Source organism: Crocodylus porosus, unplaced genomic scaffold (genome assembly GCF_001723895.1).
Source record: "Crocodylus porosus isolate Cpor-Errol unplaced genomic scaffold, CroPor_comp1, whole genome shotgun sequence".
Lineage (NCBI taxonomy): Eukaryota > Metazoa > Chordata > Crocodylia > Crocodylidae > Crocodylus > Crocodylus porosus.
The window spans coordinates 39,753,266-39,772,901 of record NW_017728915.1 but is presented as its reverse complement, the minus strand read 5'-3'; the positions used below and the strand labels follow the sequence as shown (position 1 = coordinate 39,772,901).

Here is a 19,636-nt window from a genome sequence, read left to right as displayed (position 1 = left end):
TTCTTTCCTGCCATGGCAGGGGGTCAGACTAGATGATCTGCTCAGGTCCCTTCCGACCCTAGAAACTATGAAACTATAAATTACACCTTGGAAAAAAAAAAAGTCTTTTAAAGATGAATCTGATTTGTAATCCCTGATGCAGCCTTTCTACCTTTATTTTTTGTCCCCTGGGACATGGTTATCTCTGCTTTTTTCCATATGCACCTTATAGGGCATTGTTTTCATCCTCCACTTTTTTGGGTGGTGCTAAAAAAAGGTATACAATGGTTATGTGGAGCCACCTCAAGTTGAATGGGTTTAAAAATCTTTTAACATATTTAAAAAAGTAAGTAAAGCAGCAAATTTTATTGGTTTTGGATGAAGCTTTATATGAGCAAAACCTAAAGATCAGGTTTGATCTTTCTTTGGTGCTTTGGAAAAAAAATTAACTTTGTAGTTCCTTGATATTTGTAAATGTAAACTGTGCAACTTGTCAGAAGCAAACTCTTCACTACCCAGCAGACATCAAATGAAACACAACCTTACCTTCAGAAGAAATGCTTAACTTGTACATCTCTGTGGCCACTATCGACATCCTCCTCCCCAGCGGTTCCCAAACTCCGACAGATTGGCACCACCAATTTAAAATGATACAACCTGAAGTACTACCAGCAAACTTTTCAGTTCAACCTTAAGTGTCACCAGCACATTTTTGTTATATAAAGTTATTATAATAAATCTATTAACACGTACCACTGACAGGTTGTCTGCATACCACTGGTGGTACCCCTACCACAGATTGGGAACCGCTGCTGCCCCTCTCCCCAATCAGAATCCATGGTACCTACGCATACCTTTCCCAAAAGGTGATTTATCTGATTCGATGTACTGAGTGCCCTTGTGGCAGCTACGTGGCTGAAACTAAACAGGAGCTATGCACCATAATGACCTGTCATAGAAAAAAATATATAGGGCACAGATATACATGCACCATTAGGAGCACATTAGTCAGAACAACTGCTCTTTCTGATTACGCTATCCTTGTGCTCCAGGGAAATCTAATGCTTTTAAAAGGTGAACTAAACATTGTTATCATGTTTATGGCACATTATATTTTATCTGACTCCTGAATTCTTTCCACACAAGAAACGTGGTAGTGTGCCTCCTTTTCTTTTGGGCCTTGATCTTCCAGTAATCTTCTTTTCTTCTGTTAACTGTGTGTCTGCTATCCTTGAGATTGTCTCTCAACTCTTGCTTTCTACTGTGTTTCATTATGCTGTACTTGGCTTCCTGCGATCGGAGACCTACCAAAGAATGTCTTGCATTGGAAAGCTTATCAAACTTTACCCCAACTGTGTAGTTGGTTCAGTAAAAGATATCCTAAGAAATCCTTGTTTCTCACCCAATTTCTGGACCATCGCAGCTACAACTTCACTCTTACACCATTCTGCTAGGCAAGGTTCTTTGGGTCGATGTGACATCTTTTATCAGACCAACTAAGTAGTTGGAACAAAGTTCTTTGAAAGCTTTGGGGCAACAAATACCCTTCTTCAGGCATAGGGAGACTCTGCTGTAGTTCTGAGATCTCCAAGGAGTGAAAGAAGCTGAAGGTGTGACAAAACTGTTCTAACTATTCAGTTGGTTTAGTAAAAGATACCGCATCTACCCAAAGAACCTTGCCTATGTCCTTAGACCAACACGGGTACAGCCAACAACCCTGCACCATTCTGCTAGCATATTTATTTGCTTGCTCCATTCATTCCTGGTTTTCTTCTTGAGATGTCTGCAATTTAGAGTGAAGTAAACAGCTTTGTTTACCACATTGTCTTTGTTCTTCCAAGCTCTTTCAAACTATCCAGAATTCACAATATTTCTGAGGAGCTTGTGTACCTGTCAAGCCTTTCTGACCATTAAATTGTCTGTTCCTGATCTTTGTCTGCTGTTCTTTGTTTTCTGCAATGCACACAGCCAAACTGAACAGATCCCAATTTGCTTGCTTTTTCACCCTGCGAAGGATTTGTACTTGGGTGTTATAAAACCAGTGGGAATGAATTATTCCTTTGTGTTATAGATTGCACCTTTGATAGAGAATCAGAACTCACTCCTCTTGAATCTGCGATGGGTGTCCTGGATCTTATCAAGAAAGAATTCCCTGTGCCTGACCCAAAGATGGAACCTGTGAAGAAAACAGTGAAGGAAGCTGTAAGGCCAGGTTTTCCTTTTAAATTAAAATATTTTAGCATTCTATATACTTTAATCGAAAAAGTATATAAAACAGCTCCTCTTACATTGAGGGCCATTGTCTGTTCTCTCACTTTGCCTGTGTCCCTGGTCTTGCTGAACATCTCTAGGAAAATACTGATGAGGATTCTAATGCCCTGAAAAAATAGACAGTTTCCTTGTATTTTACCATTTCTCTGCCATGAAGACTTAAAAACATTTCCCATTATATTGGAACTGGTTCATCATTCCTCTTCATTGCCTTCTTTCTTTTGGAGTGTTTTGGCAATGTAGAATGCCTCACAAAACTTTGGTTTTTAATTGGACACCCCCACCCTGCACAAGCCAATGTCTACTTTTCAGTAGTATGGGGAAACTTTTTGGGTATATTATATACTTAAAATGTGATTCTTATGTTTAGAAAGCTTGTTGCGTATATTCAGCAGACAAACCAGGGGCTACAAGATCCATGTGAAGCCTTCTCAAAATAGCCACATGCCTTTGGCATGTTTCCCACGCCCCACCAATTTCTACATAGGGCTTGCCTTCACTTGTGAGCTCTTTGGAATAGGGGTGAGGCTATTAGCTGCTTGGTGTCATATCTGGGTGTTATGTAAGGTGTGGTTCTGTAGAAGACCATTTGTTCTAAAATTAAAAAAGCCAAGGTGGCCTAACAAGGAAAGATAGGTTTTCAGACTGCTGGGATGTTCAGGAAAATATAGGATAGCAACAGCATGGCATTGTACCCAGGATAACTGGGTACTGCAGTCCTTAAAAACATAACCATTTAGTAGCAGGGTAGTTGCATGGTATGACATCACTGGGTAAGCAGCTTGTTCATGAATTTAACGCAAAGAGTGTATTTCTCTGTTGCTTGGGTAGTGAGTGACTGGCTGTCATGCCTAGTTTGGATTATGCTTGTGAAGCTGATTTGAGGGATGTCCTTGAATGAACGCCAATAGAAAAACTCATGTTTTTCTTCTGCAGGCTATCATCATTTGCATTAAAAAGAAAGAGTTTGATAAAGCATCAAAAATTATAAGAAAACACATGGCCAAGGACCCCAGCAACCAGGTAAATTGGATTGTGACTGGAATGAGACCGTGGGGAATAGGGCAAAGGGAATGTTTGTTTCTAGAACTCATTACTGAAGTGGGCCAGGAACTGACCACATTCCGATCTGAACATAAGAAAACCTGCCTCCACATAGTTGCCTCCAACGGAAGTCTGTGTTGGAATTCAACTGACTGGGTCATTACTGTATTTTCTTGCATACATATGCGCCTTTTCTTCAAAACCTGCTGCTAGGATTGGAGTGTACAGTACATGTGTGTAATACCGTACAAACAGCTTCTGCTGCACAGGGAGCAGAACAGTGAAAAGGCTTGGCTGCTTAGCTGCTGCTATTCAGGTGCAGCTTACAAGAAAAGGTATTTATTTCTTCATTTGGCTTTCAAAAACGGTTTATTTTCTGGGTCAGGTTGTATGCAAGAAAATGTGATAATTCAGTTAAAGTCCCTTTATTAAACCAGAAGGCCAATAGCAGTTACACAGATACTTTAAAAAAGGCTCTAGTATCTTATAACAGAATACCAATTATATATCTGATACCAGTGGCTTAATTAGTGACCATGGGCACACAGGAAAATTGTTACAAGTACTGATCAATACTTAAAATAATGCTCAGCCCAGGGATTGGTGATGGCTCCTGCTGGTTGAATGGGTGCAATATAGCATCTCTGGCATTAGCAGAGTACATTTAGGGTGCCCCATTTCTATCCCCTAAGATTTCTTACTTCATCAACTTCTGAATTCTAGGAAGTGGTAAGATATAGCTGAAAACTTCACACATGCTTACCTTGTTTTCCTCAACCGGTAGAACTTCCTTTGTCCTTGGTGAATTTCCCTCTATACCTCCCAGCACCAACATCTGGCATACCAGCATTCCACTGTTTACCCATCCACTGGTCCAATAAAAGATGTCATGCACAAAAATCCTTACTTCTCACATGCTTGTACCTGGTAGAATAAAACTTCCAATCACTCACTGTATAATTGCATTGCATTTCATTAATTCCTGTAATTTGGGGAAAAAAGAAGGGGATGAGGATAAACATTAGCAGGAAAATGGGTCCCTTTTGGATTACACTACCTTGGTGCGTCCAGCATGTAGATAACGTGATGGCTGTTGGGAATACCTCTTCCCAGTGGCCCTGGCTGGCATATCCTATCTTTCTGCTTGAAGGACACTGACAGCTACAGTGCTGTTCCTGGGCTCACAAGAAGGAGTTGGAGTGGTGCAGCCCAAAATGTTGCATTCTTTTCCCTTTAGGTCTGCTCTTGCCACAGCATCTCCTGGTACTGGAGATGACGGTAGTTGGAGAGGCTGACAGAGGTCTTGGGCTTCTTTGGCTTTTTCCTGATCTAGACCAAAAAAAATGAGTTAATTTTGTACTGTCTAGTGAAGAAATCTTCACCCCCTACCCCCATCTCTTGATCTTTTCACCCATGCCCCCTGCACGTGTTCAGACCCCTATCGCCTCTCATCTAGAAACTGAGGACAGAGCTGCTCAGCATAATCCGTGAGAAGAATGCATCTCATCCAATCATCCGAAACTTCTCCTACAAGCTTTTCCAGCAGAGCATGCTCCGGTTCTTGGAGACCTACATGGAAGAGTCAGAGCCTATGCTTCTAACGGTATGTGGTTGTGCTGGCCACCCCTCTTCTAGCATCTGCTGTCAGCTGCCAGGGACAAGTGGCATGAAGCGCAGATGGGAGTGGAGTTGCCACTTGTATTGTTGTCCCTTGTGTGCCAGCATAATGTTCTGACCTGTCCTGCGAAGTGAAACGCAATTATAAAGCTCCCTGTCTTTGGCAGCAAGGCAGCAAACCTGTAGCATTTAAAGGTCAGCTCTTTGTGCTGTGTTAACCAAGGTCCTGCTCTGACAAAACCCATGGGATGCATTGCCGAATGTCATACAAGCACCACAGAAGATTCTCCTCTGACTCGAGTGAAGGCTGGCATAATATTTGAACTGTTCCAAGAATGTGACTGATTGGGGACCAGTTTGCAGCTGTCCCTGGACAAAAGTCCATGCATGCACTGCTAGGGTTTCTAAGTCGATCTCTAGCCTTTTAGGGACTGTATTGCTGCCAAAGCACCACTGCGGGGTGGTAGAGTACCCAGACCATCCTGCCTTCCTTGGGTTGGTGCCAGGAGTTTCCCTGGGAATTTCCTAGAACCCTTTTTTGTGCCAAGACCCACATGTAAACATCAATGGCCAATCCTAACCCAATGCCCCGCACTCCTGACCCACTGCCCTCCACCACCAGGCCAGGCCCAAGGCCCACATTGGGTAGGTTATGAGGGGGCTGAAACTGCCAGCCTGCAAGAGAAGACCCACAGTTTCCCACGTTTTTCTCCTTTAAAGGAGAATCCGTGTGTTTGCAATGCTTTCATATATTCTTGCAGCCCACCGTGGTTGCAACCCACAGGTTAAGAAATGCTGCCCTAGAGTAGAGGGGTGCATTTTGGGCTGTCTGGAGGACTGACTACACAGAATGCTCTGTATCCACACATAACAGTGAACAAGTTCAAGGAAAATCAGCTCAAAGTAGTACTTGATTTTCCTGGTGTCCTCTTGAAATATTCCAGGAAGCTTAAACCGGTCTGAAGTGACATGTACATCTAGACACTTAGAATGTTCTAAGTGTTACGTCTGCCAGCGTCAAGATCCTAATATGTGCCCTTTGTGGAACAGCAAGGAGCTGTGGGTGGGGGTTATGTATTAAATTGTTCAAAATATCATTCCCTGCTTTTGGAGGGGAGGTAAGATCACAGTCCTCTTGGTAACGAGTGCACGCTTTCTTCTTTGTTCAAGGTGGTGAAAAAGACTCTAAATTTAGAACATGTGCATGAACCTAAGGGCCCCCAAGCCATATCAGAGCCCCTGGAAGACTCTAGGAATGCAGCATCCACTTCAGAGCCTCTGGAAGCCTCTAGGAATCCAGCATCAGCTTCAGAGCCCCCAGAAGCCTCAAAGGACCCAGCAGAAACGCCAGAGTCCCTGGTAGTTTCAAAGGACCCAGAAGAAATGCTAGAGTCCATGGAAGCCTCAAAGGACCCAGCAGAAAAGGCAAAACCCCCAGAAGAGTCAAAGGACCTGGCAGACACTCCAGAGCTCCCAGTAATTTCTGAAGACCCGGCAGAAACACTAGAGCCCCTGGAAGCCTCCAAGGTGACAGCAGAAATGCCAGAGCCCTCTGAAGCCTCTGAGGACACAGCAGAAATGCCAGAACCCCCAGAAGCATCCAAAGACCCAGGAACCACATCAGAGCCCCAGGCAGCATCTCCCAGACAATCTGAGAGGTAGGCAGAGAAATTTGGCCAATGCAGCAGGTGCAGCTTGACAGCATCTCCTCTGGGTGATAATGCCACTGCTATCAAGTTTTTTTCACCAAGTGGTTTAGTCCTAGGTTAAGAGGAAGCTTTGCCCCAAAGGGCCCCGCAATGCACTGGGACTTCAGTACCTATGTGGTTTGGTGGGTGTGGGTTTGATGCGTGGCCTGGAAGTTGGTGTTCTGTGGCAGAAGGTATAAGCTGAGGATGCTTGCATGGTAGGGGCTGATTCTACCAAGCTGTCTTGCCAGTGCTTGGAGGGAGACTGCTTCCCACTGCAACTGGCAGGATAGTGAACAGCCCAGAAGTTTATTTTGGTGGGTGCTGGCAACACCTTATTCAGAGCAGTGATGGGGAGTGGGGTGGGGAACAGCCTTGATTTCAGACAGGCAGTGGTGGGGTGAAATCACACACCTGCTTAGTTTTGTTTCTTTTATAGGCAGCCCCCTGGGACAGTAACTGCATTTGGGATTTCTGTTTTGAGAGAAGCCTTCAAGACCTTGTCGGATTCCCGAGATTCGGAAGCCACTTTCAGCCAGCTGGATGAAACAGACTTTTCTTTCCCCAAGCAACTGTCTCCTGTATCCCACAGAGCTAAGAGACAAAGGGTAGAAGAAAGCCCAGCTTCTGATACTTCAGAAACCCCCGGATCCCCCTCAAAGAACCAACGCTTGTTGAACATATGCACACTGCTTATGCGTGAGGACAGCCAGAAGAGTGCCACCACTGAGAGTCCAGACTCATCCCAGGAGCCTGTGGTGTCTTCTGCATCCAGGCCTCCTGTCGAGAAGCCGCCTGTCCAGCCTGGATCTTCTGAACGTTCTAAGTACGAAGCTTATCAGGTGTTGTGTGTTGCTCGCACTCAATGCTTTGAGGACTTGCACCAAATATTGTTACAGTAAACAAACAGCAGCCCCTATTACCAGGACTGTCCGACTCACCCTGGTCTCAACCTGGACTGCAGGGCTCTTCATGGGCCAGATGTGGATCCAGGAGCAGCAGGGCATGCATTGGTGGTGGAGGAGGCAGTGGGGCAGATGGCACTGTTGCCACAGCTGTTGCTCATCTTGCTAGTGATGGCCATCTCCAACAGGGTTTGTAGGCCAAATTCAGGGGCGGGCCCTGTGTCTTGCTTGCCCCACTCCCAAGTTCTCAGTTCCTGCGGGAGTCCCACAGGCTACAGCAAACATCTCTGTCCTGCTAGATATGGCCCACGGGCCGTATATTTGACCCCCTTGCCTTGTACCAGTGCAAACACAAAACAGCAGAGATCCCTGCCTACTGCAAAATATGGAGACAGATAACATAAACATATACAGCGAAAGCTGGATTAACTGGCACTTTATTAGCTGGAAAACTCTATTAACCAGCAACCAAGGGACACGGCAGAAGCGCAACTGGAAGTACCACCTCCAGGGACTTCCGGTTTCACCGCCATGAGCCGAGTTTTTCTTTGTCACTTTGGCCCACAGCCCAAGGCAAAGGAGCCTGTGCGGGGCTCCCCTCCCTAGCACACTGACACTGGGGAGTACACCAGATGGTGCACATTTGATTAACTGGAATCCAGAGTTTTTACTGTAGATTAACTGGAATCCAGAGTTTTTACTGTAGATTAACTGGAATCCAGAGTTTTTACATTTTGGGTTAGTAGTAGCAGAGGTGAGAGAATTCTGTATCCACATCCCATCTGAATCATAGAATCATAGAAGTTGGGTTGGAAGGGACTGTAGATCTTCAAGTCCGACCCCCCCGTCTGGGCAGAAGAAAAACGGCTCAAATGACTCCAGCCAGGTAGGCATCAAGCCTCTTCTTAAAGACCCTCAGGGTAGGAGCCAGTACCATTTCCCTTGGAAGTTGGTTCCAGATCCTAGCTGCCCTGACTGTGAAGTAGTTCTTAAGGATGTCTAATCTAAACCTCCTCTCCAATAACAACTTTAGCTGTTGCCCTGAATTAGGGTGAGGGATCATTCCCTGCCACACATTGGGAACTGTGGTGCAGTGGGCTGGAGCTCCCCCCCAGCAGCTGGTGCAGCTTTGAAGCCTGGCACACCCTGAAACCTGGTTCTGGGGCTCACCCCTGGATGCTCTGTCTGCTCTGTAACCCTTTACATGGCAGCGGTGGGCACTGGCTGTTAGGATGTCTTTCCCAGGGTTTCCTCTGCCCCACTGCTGCTTTGTGAATTTCCCTGCATGAGCAGTTGCGTCATCCACTGGAGCCAACAAGGAGGAGCACAGGAGATTCCATGCTGCAGTACTTGAAGCTTGTGAAGTGTTTTAAATGCAAGTGGTTGTAGCTGGAGAGCTTGGCACAGGGCATCTGCTTACATAGGCTAGAACCAGGAGCTTGAGTCAGTGAGGTGTCTCTGATCTGAACCAGGTGTGATCCTTTCAGAGCAGCCTTGTGAAGCATGTGATCCTGGCTGAGCACTTCTGCTTCAGGCTACATGCAGCACAGTTGTGGCATGAGTGCTTGATGCAGTGTCTGTCCTAGTCCCAGAAGATGATGTGCTGCAGGTCTTCTGGCAGCGCTGAGTAGCTTTGCGCTCCCACCCCACATGGCACCCTTTGCCTGCAATTGGGCTTCTCAAGAGGAGGTCCAGAACAAGGAATAAGTGTAGTGGAGCAGTGCAGGTGTTCAGAGCTGTAGTCATTATTCCAGCCCCTGGGCCTGCTCCACTGGGGTGAATTCTTGTCATCAGTGGTCTCTTGGTAAAGAGGGAGTAGCTCTTCAGACCTTTATGTGCTGACTGTGTGGATTAACTCTGTCTTGGGCCCTTCCTAGCCCACTGACTCACTGTACTTCAGCTGGGTGTTTTTATGTTCTCAGGTCACTCAGAGCAACACGAAGAGTCTCAAACAGGTCAGAAGAAAGGGACACCTGGAGTGATGAAGATGAGCTCTTCCTGGATGCAGGTAAGGTTACACCTCTGCTGTGTATGTGCTGGCCCCTGCCATGCCGCATGCTCCCAGCTTTCTGCTGCCTTCTGGGGCTGGCACCAGCTGGAAGGCCAGAAATCCTGCAAGCATGAGGGCGTGGGATTAAGGCTGCTGCTGAAGGACTGCTGAAGTGGGCAGGTCTGAGCAGTGGCAGGTGGTCAGGTGTCTTGATGTTTCTCCTCTACCTGAGCCTGATCTGCAAACCAAGAATCTTCATTATAATTTCAGACCTGAGGCCAAGCTAATATGCTTTCCTGTTTCTGATACCAAGACCAATGGCAGCTCCTCGCAGCTAACCACTGAAAGGAAGGGAAGGTTAGATTGTACATTCTCATTTCAGCAGGTGCAATTAGTTGCAACTAAACACTGGACCCAGGTGCATTTTGACCTCCAGGCACCTCATTTAACTTCATTTACAAATGGAAGTGCCTGTACTGCACAGGTACCAACAGCAGGATACCCACATTAGCCTGGAGTCCGCATAGGCATGGACTGATTTCCCCTGATGTTCTGTGTGAGGTGTAGACATATCGGAGATGACTCAGTGCAGCTGAACACATATATTGGCAGCCTGAAAAAATGAATTCCTTTCTGTCTTAATTGCTAGGTTTCCTTAGTTATGCTTTGTGTGAGGGAGCCAGGCCATAAATGAGGGTAGCCATGCATCCTTTCATGGAACTATGGGACTTAAGCACATCAGGGCATTGAAATGCCGCTGTCCTTGGATTTGTCTTTCAGCATCACCTGGGAAGGACAGTCGGAAATCTTCGATCTCCGGAAGCAAGAAACAGGTAATCCAGGGCTTCCTGATCCCACCAGCAAGTTCCCAACACTGCATATCAGTGCAGGAGTGCTAAGGCAGCAAGTAGCAGGGGAGGCAGTGCTTTGTGCTGGCCATAGATTTCTTCCTTTGCAGCTGCAGTTAGTTCACTAAAACTGACGCGCTGTGGGTGGAGAACTCCCAAACACTGCGCCAGCGTACAGCATGTCCTGAGGGACTTCCATTATGCAACCTGTGAGCACGCCTTGAGTGAGCTAGGTGGGTCAGGGCTCTGGATTCACAGGGCCTGCCTTAAGCAACTCCTCCTAGAAACCAGGAAAGTATTGGATAACATATATACCTGGTACCCGATGTGCTCTGCAGGCAGTAGAGGGGAGGGGGAGGAGAATCGGACACCGCTGTCATGTAGCACAGTGCTTACCTAACCATGCAGCTAGCAACTGAAATGCACTTCCAGCAGGTGCCACGCTGGGCTACTGCTAGTGCCTGCTCCTATTTTGTGTCATGACACTCTTGTGGTGTGTGGTCTGTCCAGTTTTCCAGGCACTGAGGAGTGATCGATGGATCCCTTATCAGGGGCTATTAGTGAGGTATTGGTGCCTTGCAACCACATGACAAGAACTTAATGATCACGCGCTAGGTGCTTATGTGTGGGGTTGCATTTAAAGAAGGGAAATGTATCATCTCGGGGCTGTACTGAGACTGGTGGGACCCGTGTCTTCATAGCTGTGGAAAGCTCTCTTTCTTTTTTCCCCTCAGAGGTGGACAGTGGAGGAAAGCGAGTGGATCAAACAAGGAGTGAATAAGTACGGCGAAGGGAGATGGAAAGTCATTTGTAAAAAATATCCCTTTCGCAACCGCACAGCTGTGATGATCAAGGATCGCTGGCGAACCATGAAAAAACTGGGACTTGACTGAGAATGAGACTCGGAGAGCCAGCATGCACTCGCTTCTTCTCCAAGTGACCAAAGCAACAGCTGCTGCAGCAAAAAGGGTCCTAGTCCCCTTCCCCAGCGCATGTTGGAAACAGTGGAAAGCTCTTGTGGGCACACAGGAGGGTCATGCACTGCAGCAGGATGAAGCTAAAACTAACTGGGGATTTCAGGAAAGTTCTCTTTCTAGTTCTTGCAAGTTGTTAACTCTAGATCTGCATCAGGTGACAGGCGCCGTGCAGCCTGGTGTGTACGGAAGCAGCCTTGGAAGAGACAAGGGTGACATTTTATATGTCTTTGCAAATAGCCAGGGCCCCCGGCTTCCTTTCCCATCTGATAACTGCCACTTTTGCCCTGTGTGAATTAGAACTTGAACCTGAGCAAGTTTCAAGGGGGCCATCAGGGGGTGCAGCTTTCTCAGATCAGGTTTTGGTCCAACTATCCCCTTGCAGCTATTTTTATATATTTTAAGTGTCTTGCATCAGCTGAGAATCACTTGTCCGATCTGTGTGTTCCTCCAGCTGTCCCAGAGGGAGCCAAGCTAGGGAGTGGGAACAGCTGGTGTCAGTGAAGGAGGTCTGTGTCTTGGCGAGGTGATCAACACAGTTGTTCGACTTGTGTAAATATGTTTGGGGGGAGGGGAGGTTGAGGCTTTATAAAGTAGATGTTTTGTCTTAGTATTAAACGTTAGTAGTCTCCAAGGTAGAAGCTTCATTTTTTTTCCCCTCTCATATGACCTTGTCCTCTGAGCTCTCTCTTTCCTTGCACGATTCCCCGCTTCCCATCTGTTTGCCTCAGTAGCTCTCTGGCTCTGAAAGGCACCATGTGGCCTAGTCAGGTCCCATGTGTATGAGGCATCGCTGTAGCAATACTTAGCTGTACCTCTCCCAGCCTTTGCCCCAGGCGAAGGTCCTGCCTCAGTGGTGGAATAGCTTGGGGCATGTCCCTGGGGTCAGCAACCTGGCACCAGCTGTGTGTAGCTCCCTTTGCAGCCAAAGTGCCAGCCCATGCTGGCTTTCTGAGCCAGCCAGAAGTGCAGGCATGGCCTCAGCCATGGTCTGAGCTCAGAAGGCTGCAGCCTGCTCTGAGCAGGGGTGAAGAGGGTCTGAGAGAGGCCAACCCTCTTCTAGCAGGTAGCAGCAGCATGGAAGGGCTGCTGAGGAAAGAGCAGGCTGTAACCATTGGAAACAGCAGTTTGTGGGCAAAGATCCCTCATTACCAGCTGGGGCACACTCCATCAGCTCTTGGCCTGTGCAGGGTGAAGCCTTGCCAACACCTGTTGCCACAAGCAAATGGCTGTGTGCTGTCCAGCCAGGCTCCCTGCTCTGCTGGCTCTGAGCCCTTTCCACTTAGGGGTAGGCAGAGTGCTTGAGCGGGTTGGTGCAGCTGTAGCCTCCAGAGAGCCAGCAGGGGAAGCACTTGAGGGGCACTAACGAAGGGAGCTGAAGTTGGGGGTTCAGCCAGGGACCAGCTGGGGAGAGCAGGGCTGATCAGAGGAGGGGACAGTGCCTGGTACCCCAGAAGCATCCCTTGCTGCCTTGTTGAGAGGGTCAGGCACCCTTTTTTCTGCTGTGCTGTTTCAGGGACAGGGTGAGTGTCAGAAGCACCTGCTGTGTCACTGCCCCTTTTCTCCTACCTGTAGGACTGTGTTTAATTCTCTTTACAGCGCCTCTTTGATTCCAGCCAGGGAGCAGGGGCTTCTCCCATTGGAGCTCGTGCTTGGCAGAATCCCTGCTGGAAAGCACGCTGCGCTGCCCCGCTGGGAGGAGTCCTCGATGGTCTGCCTAGTGCTATCTAGATGTGAGTAGCACTTTCCTCTGTTGTTAGGGACAGAGGAGGAAACCAGCCCTCTGTGGTCCCCCAGAAAGTACCACGTGCCCAGGGATGCTTCTTCCCCGCTCCTTTGGGGGCATCACAGACGCTGTGGCCTGCCAGGCTCTAATGGGAACACGTGCCCAGCTGTACCAGCCGGCCCCGTGCTTCTGAGCTCACCTTGAGGAGCTGCCCCGTCCCAGGAGCTCTGGCATTTGGATACAGGCAGCTGTGCTGACAGCTTGAGAGGCTGTCTGGAGAAATCCAGGGAGGAGTGAGGTTAATGATTATACCCTGTGGTCCTGGGCTCTGGTGCCTGCTCTGCCCCAGCCAGAGGACCGAGGCTCAGGTGGCAGCATGCTCCCGCTGGCACCCATCGTGCTGACCGTGGCGCTGCTCAGTCTGCTGGGCCCTGCCAGAAGCCGCAAGACGGAGCCTCTGAGTGAGGCCAGTGACCAGCCTCTCTTCCGCGGGGCCGATCGCTACGACTTTGCCGTCGTCATCCCTGGAGCAGGCACCGAGTGCTTCTGGCAGTTCGCACATCAGAGCGGCCACTTCTACTTCAGTTATGAGGTGAGCGCTGGTGCTGCAGGTTTTGGCAGATGGGAGGGGCTGCCTGGTTCGCCTCCTGGGTCTGAGTGGGAATAGCTATTCTGGGCCCAAGGGGCTGGCATGGTGACTGCCAGCTGCTCCAGGGAGAGGTGGGGGCACTGGCTCAGGGAAAACATCTTCCCCTAGCCCTAACTGACCTGTGTGGCTGGCTTAATCTGAGAATCGGAGTGACTGGGGAGGAAACCACCCCTCCAAGCCTAGCATTGGGTGCTCATCCAACCCTTCTTGAATCCTACTAAGCTCTGTCCCAGCTGGCTCGGGGCAGAGCAGTTGCGTACCATGTAAATCCGTGCAGGGGGGCTTTTGTGGTCTAGTATGTGTTTGCTTTGTACCCGGAAGCTCCCAGGTCCAAACCCAGCAGGAGCCCCTTTGCCTTTGCAGTTGTCAGAGCAGCATGAGTTCCCTGGTTTATAATCCGCCTCCTAACAGGCTAATTGCAGGCCAGGCTCAATAATTTAATCAATCCCATTAATCTTAAAAAATGGTTTTTAAAAAAAATCAGCATTGCTTCTTTCGGTTAGAAGTTTCCTGCCTCTGAAGTTCAGTGTTTGAGAGGCTGAATAAGAGCCACCCAGTTTGCTGTTCTCCAAGCTCCTTACTATTTGTAGGCAAGGTTCTTTGAGTAGATGTGATATCTGGGGCCAACTTAGTTGGAAAAGTACTATTTTGTATCCTTCTGTTTTCATCCCTCTCAAGGAAAGGGCTGTTTCCTCTCTCTTCCTGGGCCAGTCCTCAGAACTGCCATCACCTCCCTGATCCCCTTCTGCTGTGCAGGAGATGGGGACCAGGACTGAGCAGAGCGCGTAGCGAGGGAACGGCAGCATGATGGGCTCCGACCCCAGTCCATCCCATCTGGCATCCTGGCAAACCAGCTGCCTCCAGCGATGAGGCTTAAATGTCTCCTCCAAAATGTGCAGGCATGAGCCCTTCGCAGCCCATGCTAGGTGGTCGGTCAGCGCTACCCTAATGGGCATAGGACTGAGACACTCAGGCTAAGGGCCTGGCTCCAAAGCCCCAGTAGAAGTCAGGGAAACTGCAGGAGCTCAGCATCTCAGAATCAGGGCCCAAGTGCCACGTGTAGCCTGGGCAGGGAGCGACAGCAGCGCAGGGGTAAGTCTGTGGCTGCCTGTGGTGCTGAGGTACCGTCACTGCAGGCGTCTCCATCCAGCACGGTCAGCTGGAAGCCAGGAGGCCCTCCGACCCCCCCACAGCAGGATCCTGGAGGTCGCTTGCTTGCTTCTGTTCCAGGTGCGAGGCTGAACCCTTCACTCCTTATCATGGTCCCAGCTCCTGCTTCTTGGAGGTTGTGGGCATTTGTGCCTGGCACTTAAAGGGGCGGTTGATAACTCTATTTATAGGCCTCAGTGTCCCTTATCTGCAGTGGCACGGGGTGCTTTGGAGCCGTGTGAAGCGTAACAGCTGGCAGGGAGGGGTTCAGCCAGCGGAGCTTGCTCGTAGTTCATGGGGGCAGGGTCTCTGCTTCCCTCTTGTCCCTGGTGTGCGTCCAAGGATGGCTGTCCCTACACCTGGAAAAGGTGCCAGATTTGCAGAGACAGGAGCAAATTGCATGCCTGTTTGGAGAGAATGAGCCTTGGCCAGACCTCCACGCACATGCTGGATGGGCTGTCCTAGCAGGGCCGCACAGCAGGCAGGTGGCAGTGGTGCCAGGGCCTTTCCTGCGCTGTGGTCTCGCCTCTGCACAGCCTACCCAACAGGCTTAGGGACCATCCGCTCCTGCCCAGTTGAGGGAAGTGGGTACAAAGGGGCAGCAGGTACTACTGCTGAGCAGCCACGAGGTTTGTGGCTGAGAGCAGAGCAAACCCACCTCCACGCAGATGGCCTGGCAGTGCTGTTAGCTGGGAGTTCCCAGGCCAGCTTCTGTGGGGCAGATCCTTTGCAGGGTACCGAGCAGCACCTGATGTTCCCTGCTCTCCCTGCCTTGGTTTCAGGTGCAGTGGGCGTCGGGAATGGCTGACAGACACGTCCTGGTCACAGCGAGTGACCCCAATGGCTTCCGTGTAGGCACTGCCCAGGACGTGCGAGGACAGATCAACTTCTTGACCAAGGAGACAGGTATTGTCCTCCCCCCCTGGACTGTCCGAGTTCCAGCAGGACCTGCTGTTCCCTGAAAGCTCAGCCGTCACTTCCAGTGCTGAGTGCAGGACTACAGCAGGCTGTCCCGGGGTTTCTGAGCGCTCAGACTGTCTCTCAGTCCTCCAGAGGTGGGAAGTATTTGAGTGGAGGATTTGGGTAACTTCTGAGCAGTGCAGCATCTGCTAACGGTCCTCTGAAGCTCAACTCCCCTTTTGTCCACAGGCTTTTACCAGCTTTGCCTGAGCAATCGCCACAACCGCTTTGGGTTTGTGCAGGTTTATCTCGACTTCGGGGTGTTATATGAAGGTTTTGACACTGAGAACCAGCCTGAAATGGAGAGGAAGGAGCTCAATGACACACTGGAGGCAATTGAGGTAATGGAAGTGTTGTTTACGACCCACTCGAAATCCATAGCACGGTCCAGACAGGCACAGGAACAGGCCCCATGATCTAACAGGCAGCTGGGAAGGCTTAGAAACTACTTACTCCACCCAGGAATGCATGCCAAAGTGGGGGAGGTGGGAATGGGTGTAGGCAGCTGGCCCCAGTAGACCAGGACCAGGGAGTAGGTGAATAAGGCGAAAGCAGCCTCTGGAGCAGAGGTCTCCTACTTGGTGCACCACAGGCCCAGGGCCAGTGCCTACAGCCCCAGGGGAAGGCTCAGGAGCTTCCCTCACTTACTTTCAAAAGCACAGCATGTGCCACACAGGGTCAGACCGAGGGGCTGTTGAGTGCAGCATCCTGCTGCCCGTTAGGACAGCCATATCCCACATGCTGGGGGCTCAAGCCAGCAAGGTTCAGGGCCCACCTGCAGGGGAGAGGAAAAGTTTTCCTCACCTGCTCAGGGCCCCTGCTCTTGCTGCAGATGAGCACCCGCAAACTGCAGGGCTACATTTTCCACATATGGCGCTTCTACAACATGGCGCGGATGAGGAAGGGGGCCGACTACTTCCTGCTCGAGGCCAACTCCTACTACGTGACACGGTGGTCAGCGGCGCAGAGCTGCGTCATCCTTCTCTCAGGTGCTCTGCAGCTCTATTTCCTGAAGCGGCTCTTCAACGCGCCGTCTACCAGCAAGCCACGGTGCTGAGCCCTCTGCAGGTACCCACCACAGCCCAGTGCAGCGAGGAGACCGCAGGGAGCAGGGGCAGCACTGCTGCCTCCCTCGACCAGACTCTTTCCCACCCCCAGGACTGGGATGGAGAGGGAGATCTGCTCTGGCAGGGTGGTGCAGTGAAGCCAGGTGACTGGCCATCTGGGAGTCCTCCCTGCACCTCTCCAGCAAAGCTGCCTTCTCTCCTTCCCCCTGAGGACCAGGTGGAGGAGAGGGAGAGGATGGCGCACATACGCCCTTGGTGCTGGGGGTGGCTACTTGACCCTGTTCTACCACCGCAGTCCCTGAAAGAAATGGCCTTGCATTACAAACCCAATAAATGGCACTAGCCAAGCCTCTGTTGTGTCTGAAGCTACCACCGGGCAGAAACCAGGGCCCAGCCCTTTACTACAGCTGCAGTTCTCTGCCCGTGTCTGCTGTGGTAGGAAGCCTTTGGGTGTGGTCATGGCAGCCTCAGTTCCTCTCCTTCAGCATTAAGTACAACACCTGGCTGGGAAAGGATGGTGTTTCCCCTGGAGACTGATGGGGTATGGTTGCAGGTGGACAGCAGGTGTTATCTCAGTTGGTTTGATGGGCTCAGAGTGCAAAGAGGCACCTTTGTCTGGTTTGCCCCATGGCATTTGCCATAGCAGCAGGGCTACAGCAGGCACAATTATAACCTGTTCCCATGAGCTCTGAACCATGCTGTGGCCCAAGTCAGGGGGAGATTTTATTAGAGAGAAAACCCCATTTTATATTAGCCCAGCCCCAGGATGCTGGGACTACAATCTCCCTCTAGCCACAGTCACACCACAGTCACTACCAGTGGGACATGGCTGTCTTGGACAGCAAGAGCCTGTCACAGTTACTTATGGAGCTCCATGCTGGAGCCCTCCCAGGTGCCTGGAGGGGCTTGCAGGGCTTCGTCTTGATTGCACAACAAATTTGTCCTTCCCAAATGCAGCCAAGTCTTTGGAGCCTTTGGGCTCCCAACTCCACTTAAGTCAGCGTCTCCTCGTGCCGCACATACTCCCCGACATCCGCCTGGTGAAACACCACGATCGCCATGGGGTCCACTTTCCGGCAGTCCTGGGTGGACTTTGCCGCCACTCCGAAACCCTGCAGAACCAACAACAGCTGCAGTCAGACACTGCTTCGAGGGCCCTGGCAGACAGCTGTAGCCCTGGCGCAGCATCACTCACCAGAGGGACATCTGCCATGGAGTACACCACCACGCCCTGGTACTGAGCCGTGTTCTCGGTGATGCGGCCCAGGCCAGATTTCAGCACGTGGTTCCCGTAGAGGAAGGACTGCTCCGCGCCTGGCTTCACCCACACTTTATACTACGAAAGAAGCAAAGGAGAAGCCATCAGCAGTTCCACGTGAGCTACTGTTGGATCCTTTGCGAGGATAAAACGCTTCACAAAAATCGGACTCTGCAGGGCTGAACTCTCTATGCAGAAATGAGCAATGCTCTCCCCTCTGCCCCGGGACAACGGCAAAAGCAAAGGCCGTTTCGGCTTTCAGCGAGCAGTCAGCAGGACTCGGGCAGGGTCCCTAGGACGCCCAGGTCATCAGAGAAAGCCTGTAAATCATTTCTCCCTGTCTTGGTGCAGGCTGTCAGGTTGGAGACTGGTGTCAGGAGAACGGCACAGCCACGATATGCTGAACAGGGGCCAAGCGGGGCCTCCAGGCAGAGGGCACCAGAAGGCAGATGCCTCCGACCAGAGCGCTGTAGAAGAACGTAGCTGGGGGGGAAGGAGCCACCGTCCGTCCATCCGTGATGCCAGGCCCCATATAAACACATTAAATTCACTGCCCGCGCCCCGAGTATCTTTTAGGTTCTACAGCCCAGAGCAGCCGCCACGATCATAGAGACGGGCCCGAGGATTCCCGGCAGCCATCGCGGGGCTGGTCTGTGCGCGGCCTCTTCTACTACAGGGAAGCAGCGCGTTTGTTTCAGGAGAGCGGCGCGACCCCCCCCCCACGCGAAGCCGCGGGGTCGCACCTTCGCGTAGGGAGCGAGGTAGTCGAGGGCGGTGATGTGCAGCCGGAACTTGCTGCTTTTGGTGAACTTCCCGAAGCAGGTGCCCAGCGAGACCAGGCGGTCGCCGGGGACGCTCATCGCCAGCTTCAGCAGCCGCTCGCTACGAGAGAGCGCCCGCAGCTGCCTTACCCCGACTCGCCAAAGGGGGCTGCGGCCCCCGGGCCCCCCGAGGCCGTAGGGAAGGAGACGGGGCACCCACCTGACGTAGTAGACGCGGTCTTTGTGCAGGCGGAAGCAGTAGGCGCCGTCGGGCCGGTCCACCAGCAGCTGCATGTTCTCGCCGATGCTGCGGGGGGTGGGACGCGCCATGAGCGCGGCAGGTCCGGGGCCCCACCCGCCCCGTCCTCCCGCGTGAGCGCCCTTCTTCCCCCGCACCACCCCAGCCCGGCCCGGCCCCGCTCACTATCGCGCCAGCTTCTCGAACATGACCCGCGTCTCCTCCTCCGTGAGCGGCCGCATCGCTCCCGGCACCCACGTGCGGGGAGGCGGAAGCAGCCTCCCGGAACCGGAAATGAGCCCGGAGCAGTAAAGTCCGGGCAGGAAACCCGCTCCGCCCCTTCCTCTAGACACAGGAAGTGCCATAGAGCCGCCTGGCTAGAGCGTCCGCTGCCACGCAACGGAGCATAGAGGCGGGGGGGCCAGCGCGCCGCTTCCCAAGATGGCAGCGCCGGTGGGGTCTGGGGCGGACGTGGAGGAGGCCAGCCTGTTGGCCTGGCTGCTCCGCGGGGC

General features: G+C 51.2%; 4 protein-coding genes and 1 long non-coding RNA gene across 7 annotated transcripts in view; 4 read left to right on the top strand and 1 right to left on the bottom strand.

Moving 5' to 3' along the window:
• The window catches only part of LOC109310743, a 23,440-nt gene extending 5,681 nt beyond the window's left edge, over positions 1–17,759 (top strand). The window contains exons 2-3 of the long non-coding RNA XR_002101299.1: positions 11,492–11,495; positions 17,677–17,759. This is a non-coding gene — a long non-coding RNA (uncharacterized LOC109310743). The remainder of the gene's footprint in view (positions 1–11,491; positions 11,496–17,676) is intronic.
• Positions 1–19,636, top strand: part of TERF2 (telomeric repeat binding factor 2) — a 23,847-nt gene that overhangs the window by 1,632 nt on the left and 2,579 nt on the right. The window contains exons 3-10 of one of the 3 annotated variants that reach the window (XR_002101298.1): positions 2,051–2,181; positions 3,187–3,273; positions 4,751–4,897; positions 6,082–6,569; positions 7,039–7,425; positions 9,427–9,512; positions 10,275–10,327; positions 11,077–11,451. Coding sequence is in view for 2 of the 3 variants with exons in the window: in XM_019536074.1 (XP_019391619.1) it covers positions 2,051–2,181; positions 3,187–3,273; positions 4,751–4,897; positions 6,082–6,569; positions 7,039–7,425; positions 9,427–9,512; positions 10,275–10,327; positions 11,077–11,235 (1,538 nt within the window). In the remaining variant the exon portion in view is untranslated. Of the gene's footprint in view, positions 1–2,050; positions 2,182–3,186; positions 3,274–4,750; positions 4,898–6,081; positions 6,570–7,038; positions 7,426–9,426; positions 9,513–10,274; positions 10,328–11,076; positions 11,550–19,636 lie in introns of those variants that run through there. The other 2 variants (XM_019536074.1, XM_019536075.1) reach the window with 2 other exon arrangements.
• Positions 13,208–17,214, top strand: TMED6 (transmembrane p24 trafficking protein 6). Its single transcript, XM_019536080.1, has 4 exons — positions 13,208–13,634; positions 15,623–15,746; positions 15,990–16,141; positions 16,633–17,214. The coding sequence occupies exons 1-4, from the start codon at positions 13,419–13,421 to the stop codon at positions 16,855–16,857; spliced, it is 717 nt and encodes a 238-aa protein (XP_019391625.1). The 5' UTR covers positions 13,208–13,418; the 3' UTR covers positions 16,858–17,214.
• NIP7 (NIP7, nucleolar pre-rRNA processing protein) lies at positions 17,773–19,418 on the bottom strand. The gene is made up of 5 exons (XM_019536078.1): positions 19,311–19,418; positions 19,107–19,193; positions 18,869–19,007; positions 18,063–18,203; positions 17,773–17,979 (listed from the first exon to the last, which is right to left on the bottom strand). Exons 1-5 carry the CDS (start codon positions 19,364–19,366, stop codon positions 17,860–17,862), a joined length of 543 nt encoding a protein of 180 aa, XP_019391623.1. The 5' UTR covers positions 19,367–19,418; the 3' UTR covers positions 17,773–17,859.
• COG8 (component of oligomeric golgi complex 8) overlaps positions 19,462–19,636 on the top strand; it is a 13,144-nt gene continuing 12,969 nt past the window's right edge. Inside the window, 1 exon segment of the mRNA XM_019536077.1 lies at positions 19,462–19,636. Within this exon segment, the coding sequence (XP_019391622.1) occupies positions 19,566–19,636 (71 nt within the window). The 5' untranslated portion in view covers positions 19,462–19,565.